The 18243-nt window shown below is 32.3% G+C and overlaps 2 protein-coding genes across 2 annotated transcripts; one reads left to right on the plus strand and one right to left on the minus strand.

Annotated features, from left to right (window-relative positions):
- Positions 1-5257: 5257 nt before the first annotated feature.
- Positions 5258-10675, minus strand: LOC105801966 (DEAD-box ATP-dependent RNA helicase 10). The gene is given in 13 exon segments (XM_052623292.1): positions 5258-6272; positions 6367-6448; positions 6570-6707; positions 6804-6848; positions 7748-7822; positions 7916-7957; positions 8495-8532; positions 8535-8597; positions 9044-9089; positions 9792-9854; positions 10082-10152; positions 10249-10395; positions 10493-10675. Coding segments are annotated over 10 exon segments (627 nt in total). The 5' UTR covers positions 9834-9854; positions 10082-10152; positions 10249-10395; positions 10493-10675; the 3' UTR covers positions 5258-6216.
- A 2124-nt stretch (positions 10676-12799) lies between these two features.
- On the plus strand, positions 12800-18243 carry LOC105801965 (peroxisomal acyl-coenzyme A oxidase 1). Its single transcript, XM_012633333.2, has 14 exons — positions 12800-13084; positions 13646-13754; positions 13845-13906; positions 14084-14293; positions 14566-14653; positions 14727-14889; positions 15318-15516; positions 15727-15924; positions 16174-16305; positions 16502-16622; positions 16926-17036; positions 17255-17324; positions 17576-17759; positions 17860-18243. Exons 1-14 carry the CDS (start codon positions 12947-12949, stop codon positions 18067-18069), a joined length of 1995 nt encoding a protein of 664 aa, XP_012488787.1. The 5' UTR covers positions 12800-12946; the 3' UTR covers positions 18070-18243.

Below are 18243 nucleotides of genomic sequence, written 5' to 3' on the forward strand. Positions count from 1 at the left end.
TTAAATTTTATAACTTTATATGTATTAATTGGGTGCTTTTTCATTCTTTTATAAGATTTTATCATATGTGTTTTAAGAAATTTATGAGTTTGATAGGTTTAAAAGGTAAAATGAGAAAATAAAAATATATTATTATTTAATAATAATATATAAAATTCGTTTATTGACATGACAATGAAATATTAAAGGAAAAAAGAAACGAATCTACTACCTCCGATAACACTGAACTCCCAAACAACATCACACAATCAAACCCCTCATCATCGGATCCTATGAATGGATGATGGATCCGACGGTTGACAATAAACTTTGTGGTGATTAGATTAAATGAAAACGGTGGCCCCACCCGACATGATGTCGGGTTGATGATTGAAGTGTCCCCACCGAAGTTCGTGAAAGCTATCCCCACGTTGTCTTCTGTTTCTAAGCACCCTTAAGTAACGGAGCTACTGTGCAGCAGTCCAACGATACGACGTCGTTTGTCTCGAACAAGTTTTGCCTTGGAACCCCTCTGCTAATTCTTTCCTTTGGTCTCTTCCTAATCACCATGTGACATGCACATGAAATTGGACCCTCTTGTTCTATGTCGTAACTATGCATCGCAACCGAACGGATTAGACATAATTTTTCATGGGTTATTATGTGATTAATTAACAGTGTATAACTTTATATATTATTAACATATTATTAAAAATTAAATTAAATGGATTTAACTTTAAAATTTTTTTAACAATGTCTCATGATCTAAATTATATATAAATTATATATAATCAGTGTTGCTTTTATTTATGATTATTTAAATAAAAATATCTAAAAATTCAATTTACCTCTCAAACATCATTCACATCGTAAATGGAATTTTCATTATCCAACAATATATTCTTTTCAAATGCACGAGGGGACCCTTTCAATATGAGTCCATGTGATTTTCACGTGAAGAAGACCCCTTCCTTAAGGTTGTTCTCAATCAAAACAATGTATCAATGTTGCTATCATTGTCTTTTTTTTTTAAAAAAAAGATTGTTCAAATGATTTATTTTTGTGTGGATTAAGTGGTCGGAATTTGAACTCCTACTGTTTGGTCGACCCTTCGGTTTGGATTAGACATTTCAGTTTAGCTTAGTCATGTCATGCCCATTGTCTTCTATCATATATAGAATCTCTGAAATCTTTTTGGTTCTTTGATTTGTTTTGCTAACCAAGAAGCTTGCCACTAGCCCCTCCCTTCCTACGCTATCAATATCCATGTTTAAAGCCAAGGCTCTCATTCATCTATTGAGATACTAAATTGATTTGTTGATTTATGATAGGAAAAGTATGATAAATATCTTTATTCTTTATATGCTTTGTATTTTTTTTACTTAAAATTTGAATAAATTAATATTTATATATTAGACAAAAAATAAATTGGTCATTATATTAAATTTTTTTATCTATTTTTACTGTTAAAATTTATCTTTGTATGTCAAAATGAGATACACATAACACACCATGTGCAATTGTCTATTTATTCGATAGTAACATCGGTTGTAAAAAGTAGAGCTTGATAAATTTTATTAGAAAAACCCAATCTACTCTTTAATCTAACATACAGTGACTTTTTATACATTTTTGAATAAAGGGAAAAAAAATACTATTTGACTCTTAATACAGAGGACTTCAAGATATTTTTACCCTTATCATATTATATTTGTCAAACATAGATTTTTGAGTTAAACTTTCAACACATTGGGTATGAACTTTAATGAGAATTTTTTTTTCTCTTGATTCTAAAAAGTGTTCGAACGATAATATTCTCAATAAAAAATACTCTATATGATACAAGACGTTGGTTCAAGTCCAACCATAACCAATGTGCATAGTTTAACTTTTTTTTATATATTTCATGAAGTGTTATTGTCTTTTTAAATGTTTCCGCTCTAAGCAAAACCGAAAGAGTATTCACACTCCAAGCAAAATTGAAGGATAAAACTAACCATCATTAATGCACATGGTTCACCATTTTAAACATTTTATGAGTTCTCATTCTATAATTTTAGGCACTCAAATTTTTGATAAAATCAAAAAGAAATCCATAAAAAATAATATCAGAGGTGTATTCGAAGTGGTAGCACTAACGATTATTGTATATCGGCAACAACGTTGCTTAGTTAATTTTTTATCTTTTCAAAACATAAAATATGTTGTTTCGTACGATAGTTGTAAGTGATTATTATTTCATTGCATTAAACCCTCGAGTTTCCACGGGAGGTTGCGCCGCCCTTATTACCCCCTCACGTGAAATCCACGTGGCGCACGAATTTTCATGCAACCGACGGACAGCAAAGCACACGTGTTTCGCGTTAACCCACACGTGCACTTTGGGTCTAAGTTTTTAACCTCCCATTTCTCCATTTGCTGGATCTCGGTCAATAGTCAAACCTAAATAATTTGCCTCCTGGTTTCATTTATTATTTTTTTAAATACTTCTTTACCGGCTTTACCGGCGACCAGAAGTACGAACTCCTCTCACCCATCCGATGATCTGGAAACCGAATCCCAGCCGTCGATTATCTGATCACTCACACGTGCATGTGAAACCCTTAAGAAAGTGGTTTAGCCAGCTTTTGCTTTCGTTCCAGTTAGTGGGTCCCACATGTCGGTTAATTTGACCGGGTGAGTTGGTCACCATGTGATTTTAACGGCTCAATAAATAATCTGGAAAAAATTTTCAGTTAATCGATGTTAAAACTCCGAGTTGGAATGCACATGTTTGGGTTAAAAGACAATACAGATTAAGCAAAATTACATGTTTATCCTCTTGTAGACAATTTTAAAATAAACTCACGTGCGGGGTTGAGGGCAATCCTTGGAATTTCGAAGAATCTTAGAATGGTTTGGAGGGGTTTTGTGTGAGAAAAGCATGTTTGGTTGGAGTACTTGCAATATAAATAATTGGGGATGACAAAAAGAGCATGATGGCACATGAGAGTCCAATCATTTAAAAATAATAGTAGGTCTATTTTTGTATATTACACATCAATCTTTTTATATATTTATTTTTAAAATTATTTTATTTATTAATGAAGTGCTTCCTTAATAATTAGGAATTTAGGATTTGTAGACCCATTTTTGCGGATGAAGCTTTTTAAATAGATTTTAAGTGAATGAAGGAGGAATGTGAGAAAGTAAGTAAATGTGGTTGACTGTGATGGATGAAAGTAAATAACTTTTCTATTTTATAATATTAGTTTTGAATTATTTAATTTTATAAATTCATGTAATATTAATTTAATAAAACATTAAATATATTAATTGGATGTAAAAACTCTATAATTAATAATAGTTTATAAAACGACAGTTATATGTACTTAACTAATTATTTAACTTTAACTTCCAACTATGAAACTGATGCCCATCATAGTATTATAAGACGGTAATGTGAATCGTGTCAACTTGAAATTTTAATGCAAAAAGCTTGTCAACAATCCCTTTCTTTTTTAATATATTTAAAATCGAGGATGTTTCCTAAGGGGTTGGAATAAAATACTAATTTTGAGAATATAATCTTTAACGGGGTAATCAAGCTGATCTGAGTTGGAGTTTTTGGACTCCATGATTTGAGCTCTAATTTAATTAAGTTTATTTATTAATTTTATAACTTAGTGCTTTTGCGTATAAATTTTTCATAAAATAAATTATTAATTTCTTGGTATCATTTATATCTATTTTATGATCTATATTTGAGATTCGTGATTTCCTCTTTTTAACAATAATGTCTTTAATGTTTAAACTTGTATTTCCTATTGAAAATGCAACGTACCTTACTATTGCACCTAACCATTGTTAGTAATAAGCTATTAATTTTATTAACATCACAAAATAATAACAATAAACATAAATACTTCTAAATATAAAAATGAGCATATAAAAGGCAATAAATTGCCACTAATAAGTTGAGCTTTAGTTCGGATGGCATCGACATTCTTGTTAATGCAAAAAGATGTGGGTTTGAGTGTGCTTAAACGTGTTTTATTTTCCTATTTAAAGGTAGACCTATTCATGATGAGACAATGTTCTTACAATAATGATTAATTTCTTGTGTACAATATAGACTTATTCATGGGTCGGGTCGGGTCGGGTCGGGTCATGTGCCTAAGCTTAAAAGTTCATCCAAAATTTGGAAGGATTTGGAAAAAATATTACGCCTGAAGTATGGGCTGAGCATTTTTTTACGTTTATAATATTTTATATTATTTTATTTTATATATTATATAATTTATAAAAAAATAAAAAATATATAAAACTATTAGATGTTAAATAAAATAAAAATATATTTAATTTTTAAAAATAATATAGACAGACCTAGATAGACTTTGACAAAATTTTATACCCATATTTTAAACTAGACCAAGTAATTTAGGCAAACACAAAATGTGTTAATATCATACGTATGCACGCCTATTAGCCCTTCTAATCCAATATGAGAAGATTTTTCATATCAATGCTTCATAAATGCCTACAATAAAAATAGAAATCATAAGCATAAAATTTTAAGACAAGCATATAATTCATGCATTTAAAAATAATATATAATAAATAATAAAACGTAAAATTTGAAGCAAATAGTAATAACATATATGTAATATGTACGAAATTAAAATTAAAACATAATTTAAATTGTGAGTAAAAATAAATTTAAAGAGATAAATACATTCGATTAAGAATATTAAATGCGCTCCAATTGATTATAATAATATATATTTTTATATCATGTCAAAAAGTTATCATATTGGTAAATGGAAAATAAGTTGCAAGGAAAAGGAAAAAATTGAAGTTATTTATTAAGAAAATCAAAACATAAAAAAGAGAAAAACTAACAGACCTATAAAATAAATACAAATATTTTTATACGAAAAAATTAAAAGTGATTAAGAAACCACTATATATGTAAAATTAATATTAAAAAATAAATATTGTAAAAAAGAAGCAAAAGGGCACTAGAAACTGTGGCTAAATTAAACCAAAAGGGCCAAAGAACCAATCCATGAAGATTTTTAATTTTAAAACCAGTAAAGCAAATAGGGAATATCTGAACTTAATGTCAACTAAACCTAACCTTGAGATCAAGGGTTTTTTTTTTGCCATTACAACAGTTGCTAAATCAACTATGCATGAAATATTTTTAGTTAGAAACTGCAATTACAACTTCTATATTTTTCTGCAGGCTTGAATTGGAGCACAGACAAAAATAAAAACCAAAATGATGGACCAGCTATTTCAAAAGAACAAAGATTAATGCTTGTGGCATCCTTTTTATCATATATGCATCTCTTACATTTCCTTATCCATAAGGAGATAATATGAATTGGATGTAAAACAAAGGTTAAACCTCCAGCTTTACAAAATAAATCATTTTAACCATTTAAATTTTTTTGCCTCTTGTAGCATTTAAACTTGAGTCGTTTGTCAAATCACCCTAAAATAGATAAAAAAGTTTACGCTTGTTAAGTTTGCTCATGTGACATACACGTGGATTGCCACGTGGATGCATCAGCAAAGTTAACAACTGTTACCTTTTCCATCCATGTTTGGAATGATTTGATAAACAATCCAAGTTCAAGGGTTAAAAGAGGTTAAAAATTAAATAAAGGGCTGAAATGGCCTTTTTATAAAGTTGAAGGGCCAAATAAGTCATTACCCTGGATAAAAAAAATTATACTATTCTCAAATACAACTTAGTCGGAAATCGGGAGAATGTAAACGGAGATATAAATAACATGACAAGCAGGCGATCATATTTTATCTTTAACTCTGTTGGAGGACTAGCCTTTGCTGGTTAGATATCTTCCTACATCGTCACTGTCATCTCTGCCCCTCCTCCTCCTTGTGCCTCTCATTTCTTTGAGTTTCTGCGGAGATGTTCAAAATTTAATGATTGGGAAAACAATGTGTCATCCCAATAAATGAGTTTACGAAAAAGCTTTGAAATAAAAAAAAGAAAAAAAAAAGCAAAATACTATAGAACAAGAAATACTAACCAATTGGTGAATCCTTTACAAGGGAGACATTCTGCATACGATTTAAGTAACTCTTTGGGACGAAATAAAATAAGTATGAAACATGAAAATAGTGCTTTCAATCCTGGTTATATTCAAATAAAAAATGAAAATATAGACAAAACTAAAAGGAACTTAGATTACCGTCTGTGCTTTTCTTCTGGAATCTGCGACTTCTTCATAGTATTGCATGACTTCCTCCTCTAAAGCAGGACACTCGGGTAACTTTATTGTCTGGAATACAGAAAACAAAAAAAAAAGGTTACTGTGCTGGACAAGCTGCTCATCAACTAACATTCTGTAAACAAGTTTAGCAAATGTGGCATACCCAGCTCATACTGATTCACTAGTGAGATAGCAAGACCAGATCTTCCAGCACGAGCTGTTCTACCCACTTGATGGATGTGTACCTACATAAAAATTAGCAAAAAACACAGGCAGCAGTAGCTCTCTTATCTTTTAAAGACCAGATCATTTTGTAGAATAACAGAATGCATGTTTTTTCAGGGTATGAAATATGTAAAGTCCAACCTTAGGGTTTGTGGGGATATCATAATTAACAACCATATCCACAGATGGAATGTCAAGTCCTCTACCAGCCACATCAGTGCAGACAAGTACGTTATACTGCCCAGACTTGAACTTATTCAAGGTTTCTAGCCTATTTGCCTAATAAATACGTCGGCAAAGTGCACAAGTTATAATTGCACTTCCCAATTGTAGAGCAGAAACATAAATCAAAATATCACCACACGGGAAAGATACCTGAGTCATTTGACCACTAATGAAGACTGCCTTTACATTACGATCCTGAAGAAGCAAAGACAAAAGGCGAGTTTGATCACATGTTCAAGTGAAAACCATAGATGTACATCCTGACATCTGAATCAAAATATAAACATGAAAGCAATCCTGTAATCACAACAAAATAAAATATATAAAAAAAGCCACTTAGATATCTAGTAATAAGAAAAGCAACAATACACAGATCTTTCATGCTTCATCCGTTTACAGTACTAACAGAAAAGAATTATCATGACTGGATTATAATCTAGTTCCAGCTACAAAAATTAAATTCCTTATTCAACCACGAAGCATGAACACTCGTACTTACTGTCAAAGATTGCCGGGCCTAGCTTATATGATGACCTATGTTTTGCTCAAAGTGGGTTCTGGTGCTAATATTAGTATTTAACATGCCAGTTTCCAGAAAGTGAAGACAACAGAAGACAGCTATCTATTAAGGGTCCAAAAAGGTAAAGGGTGTCAAATTTAGTTGTTCAAACTGTGGCACTAAGATGTAAAAGTTTTAAGGTATGAAAATTGAATCACACAAATCATGGATCCAGTTGCTGCCTTCACTGTAGGATAAGTAGTCTAGCAGGTTCCAGAAAGTTTCTCTTGCACACCAACCAGGGTCACAAGGTGTGCTAAACCTATGACACATTCACTACCATTGATTCAACTCAAGTTATTCTATAGTATTTTCATATTACTTTAACAAACACAATGACGATTACTACTAAACTCAAGTGCATCTAGTATCACATGGACCAAAAAGTTTCCTCGATCTTTTTCAGTAACTTGATCTCTCTCAAAGATAGAATTTCAGCACAAAACCATCATGAAAATCATCACACAGGTCTGATGATCCATATCATAGTTCACATCTTTGAAGAAGAAATTTAATGCTAAAAAGATCCAGGAACCTTGTTCTTTGCAGCTACGAACCAAAAATGTTGCTTCAACGTGTCAACAGTAGAATATTTTTGTTCAGCTTCAATCTAAAATGGAAACAGAAAAACTGAAAGTCTTTAAAACATTAAAATTAGAATAAGGAGATTGCAGAAAATTTTTGCTTAAATAGCATCATCAACCTTCACAGGGTTTGTCAGACATGCCCTTTGCAGCTTCTTCACCTATAAAATCAATAAAGATTGTAGTCAAACATTAACTAAAATAAAACCATTCATAATGTAAAAATCAGGTCAAACTGTGAAAATACCGTTCCCTGATGGCAGATTAAATAAGGCAACATGAGGGGAGAAAAACATTCATATCCACATGATCAAAGCCATGATATTTTTTGGGTCCTAATAAGAAAACATATGCATACAAGTACAACAGTAAGAAAGAGCAACCAATGCACTACTTCCTTCTTTTTTGCAAAATTATTAACTCACAATAACCAAGATCAAACTAGCCTCTGATTACAAGGTTCAGCTATACAGATCTTGAATGTATTTTTGCTTATAGTTTCTAACCCACATCCAATTTGAAACAGAAAATGGTATATGAACATGTTTCTTAAGAATACATAAAATATATGTTTCCCAAACACACCTTTTTGGGTCTTGGTTGCATAAAACAAATGTTATCACAAGGAATAAGACTCAAAATAGTATATGGACATATTTCTTAAAGAATACTTAAAATATTCGCTTTCCCCCGCATACCTTGTCGGTCATGGTTGCAGAAAACAAATATGGGTACCAAGAACATACAAAATATCATGAAGTGCTTTCTCAAAATCCTCATTCAGCAACTTATCTGCCTCATCTAAGACCAGTCAAATACATGCACATATTATTTCAACAATATATGCATATCAAACAGTCAACAAGAAATGCAAGTTACAAGATAGGTATTTTATTACTCCTTTACTCCAATTATATCAACCAACAACTCTTATATGGAGGCATTGACTCTAGTTTAAAGTGCCATGTAAGACATTAGCATTCATATCATGAAGGTGAAAAGTTATTTAACAGAACCAATAAGACATATAATACAATAGATTTATTATAAGCTAAAATAAAAAAGACAAAAGGTTGCCTCAAGAAAAAGGTTGGAAAAAGAATAACAAATCTTTCACAAAATAAGACTCGGTCATTTTAAACTAAAATACGACCACAATTACTGAATAGAAAGGGAATTTAAAAGATAGAAGGAGGAAGAAGTAGAAGAAATTCTGACCAAGTATTTTAGCATGCTAAGAGAAAAACCTTTAGTATTGGTTAGGTGATCCATGAGGCGTCCAGGAGTTCCAACCTACAGGACGAAGATTAAATTTCAATCATTAAAAAAAACGATTCAGATGCATTCTTTGTCCTAAGGTACCTCTTTCCTCATCATTGTCTATGTGCATCCTAAAAATTGATAGCTACTAAAAGCAGAAGGATACTAACATTTTTCTCTTCGGGTATTACTTTCACCTTTAACAAAGCTTACTAAGAGTAAGAAAATATCATATAAACTCTAGATATAGTTTTTCCATCAAAGTGAACACCAAGGCACATGATGTTAACTAAATAAACTCACAGAAATTCCAAAACCTAAGGTACATAGCCCTCTCCGTAATTCTTAGCAAGTAAATCATAAAGAAACTAGATATCACTGCTAACCTAGATGACATCAGTACCATACAAGGGATATTCATTCATATAGTGTGGTGAACCAATATATCAAGATTAAGGAAGAGGATCGTGACAGCCATAGATCAAGCATAAACATACCAGATGCCATGTAGCATAATCTCTGTCACTACATCTTAGAAAATAAACAACTTAGAGAAGGAGGCATAAACAACTCAACACACTAGTATTGCAATCAATTTTTATCTATCTAACTGTTATCCGCATCTTTATGATAGCAACCAAGTCTTATACCACAGGTCAACTTAACCTAGATTCTTTAAGCTCAAATTACTTGAAGTTCTAGATAATATGACAGGGGGAGAACAAATGAACTTACAATAATGTGCGGCTGCTTCCCGAGGGCAATTTGTTGTTGCATGAGGTCCACCCCTCCAACAAGCTTTCAAAATTAAGAACCAAAATTTAAGCAATCCAAATAAATTGATTTATGATAAGAAAAAATTAAGAAGCCAAAATTTTCAAAGTCAGCAAACAACTCTGCCGTACTTTAGACATGTAAAGTATAAACTAAAAACAACTCAAGCATGAAATTTCAATTCTATTAGACAGAAAAAAAAAAAGTAACTATCTTGCTAACAGTGTGGTATATTTTGGCGGGAAACTTACAACAGCACATTTTAGGCCAAACCCGGATCCCCGGATCCTAAAGCTTGAAATTGTTCAGCATTGCAAGCTCCCTGCAATAACAAATATGATTAAACCAAACAAGATCCAACAAGAAAAAGAAAATTCTTTTTTGATAACGAAATTAAGCAACTTGTTTGATAGCAGACCGTGTTTGGGAAAGCACCAAAGCAAAAAATACAGGTGCACATGTATATCCTTGTTTCGAATGGCATTCCAAAAGCGCATGGAGTATGGGAAGAGTAAACGCCGCCGTTCTACCGGTACCGTTTGGGAAAGCCCAATCAAATCATTCCCTTCAATACAAAAATCCACACAAATCTTTTAAACACAAAACAAAAGAATTGAATCAAACAAATTACTAAAGATAATTTTTTAAAAAGGCGGAAGAACCTCCAAGACCGTGGGGCATGGCGTCTGCTTGGATTTTGGTAGGAGTTCTCCAACTTATTTCGTCGCAGGCTTCCACTAATTCCTCGCATAAAGCTAACACTTTGAACGTCTTTATTTCTTCCTTCAGCCATCTTTGTTTCAGACAGAGTTTCAAAAAGCGGTGGGGTAGCTTTAAAAAAACAATTCTGCTTCTCAACAAATTAAACAGCAGAAAGATAAATGTTTTAATAAAATCAAAGAAAAAATAAGAAAAAGTTTAAATATATTAGAATTAGTAATTTTACGTTAAATTCTTAAAAAAATTTAATGATAATTTAATGTGCCACGTAAGTTTACCATTATACTGTTAACGAAAATTAACGGTTAAATGTATAAAATATTACAATACGATAACGTAAGTGACTAAAACGTAATATCTCAAACATAAATGGCTAAAGTTTAACCCGAGACAAATAAAATAATTATTTTAATAGTTTATCCGATAATATTTTCTCCCTTTTAGTATTTATTACAACATTCTTTACTTTTTTTCCTATAATTGAAATGTTAAAATTATGCTAGTCGGACTTAGATATAAATATTAGTTGATACTAAGGAAGCATTGGATCCAGTTATGTGTATTTAAGCTAGATTCTTGTACTTGACTAGGTTGTCTGTTTGGGATAAAGTTGCTTGTCTGTATTTAAGTTCTAATTGAAAATTTTAATTATTAATTAAAAGTTAAAAACTCAATTAAAATTGAAATTATTTGAATTAAGTAATGGGAGCTTTTAAATTTCTCGAACTAAAGTTTTTTTGTCCGCAATGATTGATTTGGCCATGTCCTCATGCGCGTGCTTCTTTTCCGTAGGGATAAAATCAATTCAAGGCAACCCATAATCGTCCTTTATATCAACATCACATATATTATTTATTTAAATTAAATACAGAAAACTTTAATTTAAATATATAATATGATATACAAATAGAGTCAGGTATAATAAATTATTTAAAAATAGATATTAAAAAAAGAGATAATGACAATTTTTAAAAATTATTTGTAAAATAAAAATATATTATTAATATATCACATATTAATATTATTTGATATACTAATCGTACATTTTATTTTACAACAAACTTTAAAAATTATTATATATTTTTAAAGTATATTAATATATCTTTGTAAAATATTTGTTAATTCCTAATTTTTCTCGTGAAATCTAAAAGATTTTATTAATATTATACCAAATGTATATTTCAAATGTATAAATATAACGTGGAGGATTTATTTAAAAGTTCACATCTACCCACATTAAAATACTTTTTTTGTTGACGAGGTAGCTGTGTTTTAATTCAAACAAAAGTTTTAGAATTTAATAATTATCAAATGAAAATATTGATATATAGTTAAAAGTTCCAATAAATAAAGTTAGGTTGATGATAAAAATATATATATATAGAGTATAATAAAATAATTAAAAGAATTGACCAAAAAATCATTGTTAAATTTGATATTATTAGTATAATTTTAGATTCACACTTGGCGTTTAGTTAATTATCTTTAGACAAAAAATTAACAATTAAAGGTTAATAACCTTCAAGTTTTTATATTCTCGTGTATTTGAAATTTAGCCTTTATATTTTTAGAAAAAATTAGACTTTTTATTTTTCTAATTTAAAATCTAAATTTAATGGTTAAAATTGTTAAATTTATCAGTGTGATATCTTAAAAAAAACTATACACTTGATAACCATGTCATAAAAATAGAATTATGTGGACTTGAATTTGATAAAAATTCAACAAGATTAACAATTCTTTAAATTTATGTTAATATTTTAATTAAAATAAAATATTTAAATTAAGATGGAAATTCAACTTTGACATTTTATATAATTAAAAGGTAGATGAATAGAATTGAAAATTAACAATTATTATCATTAATGTAAAAGAAATTAAGAACAGGTGTGAAAGAAGAAAACCCTTTTATATATTGCAGTATAGATTAGTATTTGTTTTTTATAAAAAAGAAAAGATAAAGTGGTCGGAAATCGGGATCATCGTAGATTCCCAAATCCGAATATATTAGCGTTCAAACTTGTCGGGCTCCAAAATCCCCATTTTCCTATTTTTCTTTCTTTTTATTTTATTTCTCCGTAATTAAAACATTGACCAAAAATAAATCACGTGTTTTTTAATGGCCGGTTTAGATTGCTTCAGACAGTGAGGTTCGTGCCACAAGCCATAATCAGTGACGTATCCTCAAAATTGTCTTTTAATATCCAACTTTTTATCAAAAGAAATTATATATTCAACTGAAATCCGGCACACAGTATATTCAATCTAGGCTGATCCTATATTATTAATCTTTTCTTTTTGTTTTTCCAAAATCAAAATACTTTTTTTTTTTTTTTGAAAATTTGTTCTTTTTCAAGCTCGAATTCAAATCGAGAAACCAAAGGAAGGAAAAAAAAATGGAGGCGTTGGATTACCATGCGGAAGAGAGGAGAAAGGCGGAGTTTGATGTGGAGGAGATGAAAATCGTTTGGGCTGGTTCTCGTCAAGCGTATGAGATTTCCGATCGAGTTGCTCGTCTCGTTGCTAGCGATCCGGTGAGTTTTTTTTTCTTTGATTTGTTATTTTTGGCGGATAAAAGCATGTGAAAAGCAAAGTTTATGTTTTAAATTTTGTTATTTAGTTGTTGTTGACTGATCTGTTTGTTTTCGACTTTTCCTTTTGTTTTCTGTTGATCTCTTAGTTTCTTTCGAGGGGACTGGAAGTACTAATTCAAAATTCAACTTAAAATCCAATATTAGAGAGCATCTTATCATTTTCACTGTTGCCAGTGATTCATTTTACTTTCTGAGCTAACTTTCTTTCTGCAGTTTGATTCCCGAGAACATGTGGGAAAAAAGATTAAGCTGAAGTTTTTGACATTGGTGTACTGTTATTCATTGGTTTCACAAGAATTGGCATGATTGAAAAAGTTAAATGACGAAATATATGTGTTTTCTGGCTATTATTTTTCTGCCTGTGCTAGTGATCTTGTTGTTAATCAAGATTTTTTAGTTTTTTACATGTTCACCGACCTAATGGATTAAAGTCACTTTTAATATTGACATTTTTTTTATTTTAATTCCATTTTAAAATAATTTTGTTGCTGTTTTCTGAAGGTCTTTCGAAAGGATAATAGAACTATGCTATCTAGGAAGGACTTGTTTAAAGATACTTTGCGAAAAGCTGCTCATGCATGGAAGCGGATAATTGAGCTTCGTCTCTCTGGTTTGTTTTTCAGCTGTGTTTTTTTTCTTCTTCTAAATTGATTTTTCCCATGGACATATCTGGTTTAATAGAAATCTTCCCTTTTAACAGAAGAAGAGGCCTCTAAATTAAGGTTTTTTGTCGATCAGCCTGTTTTCACAGACCTTCACTGGGTAAGTTCGTATTTTTCTTTTCCTGTTTCTAATCTTCACATGTAAATGTATGTTTGGAAAACGTAACATGCCTTGGTTGATTAATTTCCCGAATTTAATATAAAATGTTAGCAGGGGATTTAATATGACATTTCTTCAAAGAGTTTTCTTAACCTTCTTTGTATATTTTCTTGACAGGGAATGTTCATACCTGCAATTAAAGGACAAGGAAATGAGGAGCAGCAACAGAAGTGGCTTCCAATGGCATATAAGATGCAAATTATTGGATGCTATGCACAAACTGAGCTTGGTCATGGCTCCAATGTCCAAGGGCTAGAGACTACTGCAACATTTGATCCTGAGACTGATGAATTTGTCATTCATAGTCCCACATTGACTTCAAGCAAAGTGCGTAAAATGGTTAACAAGCCTTTAACTGATTCTTTCTTTGACATTGATTAGTTACATCTTTCTATGAAATATATCACGAGAGGTGCTTCAGTTGTCGTTCTCAATTCTTTTTAATTGAGACACCCTCAACTGCTCTCTCCTCCTTTTCCTGTGTTCTGTTGTATTTTTCGTAAGGGCACTATACATTCTTATTGAAAGGCTTTAAGCTTAAATCGATCTTAATGTATTTTCTTGACTTAACATTCGCTAATGGGGTTTGTCATTAATAGTGGTGGCCTGGTGGACTGGGTAAAGTATCCACACATGCTCTGATTTATGCTCGTCTTATAACAGATGGGCAAGACCATGGAGTGCATGGTAAGTATGAAATGCATAAACTTACTTATTTTGCTGGTATTTTGTATATTAATTCTGAATGTCCCTTTTTCAGGTTTTATTGTCCAGCTGCGTAGTTTGGACGATCACTTACCTCTTCCTGGCATAACAGTGGGTGATATTGGAATGAAATTTGGAAGTGGGGCATATAACAGCATGGATAATGGTGTTCTGAGATTTGATCATGTTCGCATTTTAAGGGACCAAATGCTAATGGGGTTTGTTCTCTAACCTTGCCTCTATGTCTTGTCTCTTTTGTCTGATACTTTTTTCTGAAGGTAAATATTTCATCCGTCATTTGATTAAGGGTTTAAGGTTACCGATAAGTTTAGATTTGCATGTTGGGAAGTATCTTCTAAATGAGTTTTTCTTGGATGATCCTATAATGAGCACTTTTCTTGAGTGATGTTATAAAGATGCAAAAGTTTCAGCTACTTCACTCAACGCCTACAGGAATTTTGGACTGCTCAGAAATGTAAAATTTATAAATTTCCTTTCATTGATGGAAGAAAACCATCTGAAAGAAACGAAAAACTTATAAATTTTAATCTAAGTTGAAGTTTCACTCCTATAGCATGATATTCATGGATAAACAAGTTGACTGTTCTAAAGTGTGCTTTTTCTTATGCCTCTCCGAATGCCGCAGTGTTTCACAGGTTACAAGAGAAGGGAAATTTATGCAATCTGATGTTCCTCGCCAGCTGGTTTATGGTACGATGGTATATGTCCGACAAAAAATTGTAGCTGATGCTTCTTGTGCTTTATCAAGGGCAGTATGTATTGCAACAAGGTATAGTGTTGTTCGTAGACAATTTGGTTCGCATAATGGTGGCCCGGAGACCCAGGTATGATCGCCTTTTGGATCTTATATACATATTTCAAATATGGGTTGCTGTATACAATTTGGTTCTCAGACTCTTTCTTGAAGAAATGTTCCAATAATTGTGTTTCAAGAGTCTGCAAGCTGCTGAATTTCCAGAATTAATTTTGCTTGTGCTGAAGGCTGATGCGCATCGAATGCTTTAACACTAATTTTTTTTTTTTATTTATTTCAGGTGATTGACTATAAAACTCAGCAAAGTAGACTCTTCCCTTTGCTTGCTTCTGCCTATGCTTTCAGATTTGTTGGTGAGTGGCTGAAATGGCTATACACTGACGTGACCCAAAGATTGCAAGCCAGTGATTTCTCCACATTACCTGAGGTCCATGCATGTACTGCAGGGTTGAAATCTGTTACTACTTCTGCAACTGCAGTATGTCACATTACTAACCTCCGTCACTCTTCCTTCTTGTTAATATATTGAATATTTTCTGTTGCTTAATATATTTTGATGGGGCAGTTATTTCGTATAATATCGCTTGGATCACCATTTTGATGGCATAAATGATCTCTTAATTTAACATTCTTTTTGGCATTCATTACATAATAACCGTCAATAACATCTTTTAATTTTTTTTTGGGGGTGGTGCTTTTAGCTTGACTGAAACAAATATGGTTGCAGGATGCAATCGAAGAATGCCGGAAATTATGTGGTGGTCATGGTTATCTTTCTAGCAGTGGGCTCCCTGAGTTATTTGCAGTTTATGTCCCTGCCTGTACTTATGAAGGTGACAATGTTGTGCTACTTTTACAGGTATGTCAGATGAGAAAATATTACCCCTTCTACTTTCAATTTTCAACACCTTTTCATCATCTTTATTTTGTTCTTCAGTATGGTAGGGGATGAATTCTAATATTCTAATGGAGACTTAATCTGAGTATAGAGTAGTATGTCTTTCTATTTGTGTTTAGAATCTTTGACTTCAATGCAAGTGGAAACGTTTCTTTAGGTTGCAAGGTTTCTAATGAAGACCGTTTCCCAGCTGGGGTCTGGAAAGAAACCTGTCGGGACAATAGCTTACATGGGACGATCAGAACACCTCTTGCAATGCCGTTGTGAAGTTGAAAGGGGTATCTGTTATACATTTTCTCTTGAGCTGTTTTTACTACTTATATTGGCTTTTCAAGTTTTCATGTCTTGAAAGATTGGAAATTGTTTGTCTTGAAAGATTGAAAATTGTCTTTCTTCGAAACAGTAATGTTTTCCCGAATTCAATGAGTGAGGTTGTTTCAATTCTATCTACAAACTGTTGCCAACTTACAGACTGGTGTATATGGTGTTAACCTTACAGCAATTCCTAGTTATTGACACATTATTATTGGTTAGGGGTGTTTCACAAACATGGTAATTTCATTTCTTTCGTTGGCTTGCAGCTGAGGATTGGCTAAAGCCTAATGTAATATTGGAGGCATTTGAAGCGAGGGCTGCTAGGATGTCGGTCACCTGTGCAAAAAACCTTAACAATTTTGCAAATCAAGAAGAGGGTATGTCCCATCTACCATGATCAAGGCATAACCACCCTTTTATATCAGTATAGTTTTCACTCGACATGTTAACCAAGTTAACTCTTGTATACTCTGAGTCGCGTAATTTAAAACTTCGGATGAGTTTTCAATGATCATCATTTTGTCAATGCTATAAGGCAAAAGATTGATGTCCGTAAGTTTGATGTGCTTCCATATATCCCTTTGTCTGTCTTCAGGTTTTGCTCAACTCGCAACTGATTTGGCCGAGGCTGCAGTCGCTCATGTTCAGTTAATTATTGTTTCCAAGTAAGCTTCTCCGGTCTTATTGATATGAGATGTTTCGGACAAAATTAATTTTTAACGAGTTCTCTTATTGTGGCCCTTTGCATAAAGTCATGCAAGTTATTTGTTTTTTGGATGGAAGGACCCGAACTTAATTCCTTATGAAATTTTCATGGCAATGTTTTGGGAAACGGATAGAGTAACCAAATGGGATCTGATTATTCTCGACTGTTTATTTTGTGTTGCAAAATGTTTTCTAAGACCTTCTTTCTCAGGTTCATTGAGAAATTGCAACAAGACATACCCGGAAAGGGAGTAAAAAGACAGTTGGAGATCCTATTTAATGTATATGCTTTAAGTCTGTTACACAAACATCTCGGTGACTTTGTCGCCTCCGGCTGCATTACCCCAAAGCAAGGTGCACTAGCAAATGAACAGCTGAGATTATTGTACTCCCAGGTTCACTTCGATAATCCGAGTTTGTTACTTTACATGGTGCTTTTGCTTGAAAGACTGCTGCAATCCACTAGTTTCTGATGTCATTCCTTTCGTCTCTCAGGTCCGTCCAAATGCTATTGCACTTGTCGATGCATTCAACTACACTGACCACTTCCTTGGCTCCGTTCTTGGTCGCTATGATGGAAATGTGTATCCAAAACTCTACGAGGAAGCGTGGAAAGATCCTCTGAACGAGACTGTCGTACCCGATGGTTACCACGAGTATATTCGGCCAATATTGAAGCAACATATTCGCGTTGCAAGACTCTAAAAAAACAATCAACCATCTTGCTGTTGAATTGTATAGTGTGTTATATGAATGAATAAAGTGCAGAGATACTGGTCATTCGAAAGAGCAAGTCAGGTTTACGGCTGTGCCCAACAGTGTACTTAGATTATGGCTTGATTATTTAAATGGGATACTATCAGTTTTGGTCCCTTCCAA

The sequence above is a fragment of the Gossypium raimondii genome, chromosome 11 (assembly GCF_025698545.1).
Source record: "Gossypium raimondii isolate GPD5lz chromosome 11, ASM2569854v1, whole genome shotgun sequence".
In the NCBI taxonomy this organism is placed as follows: Eukaryota; Viridiplantae; Streptophyta; class Magnoliopsida; order Malvales; family Malvaceae; genus Gossypium; species Gossypium raimondii.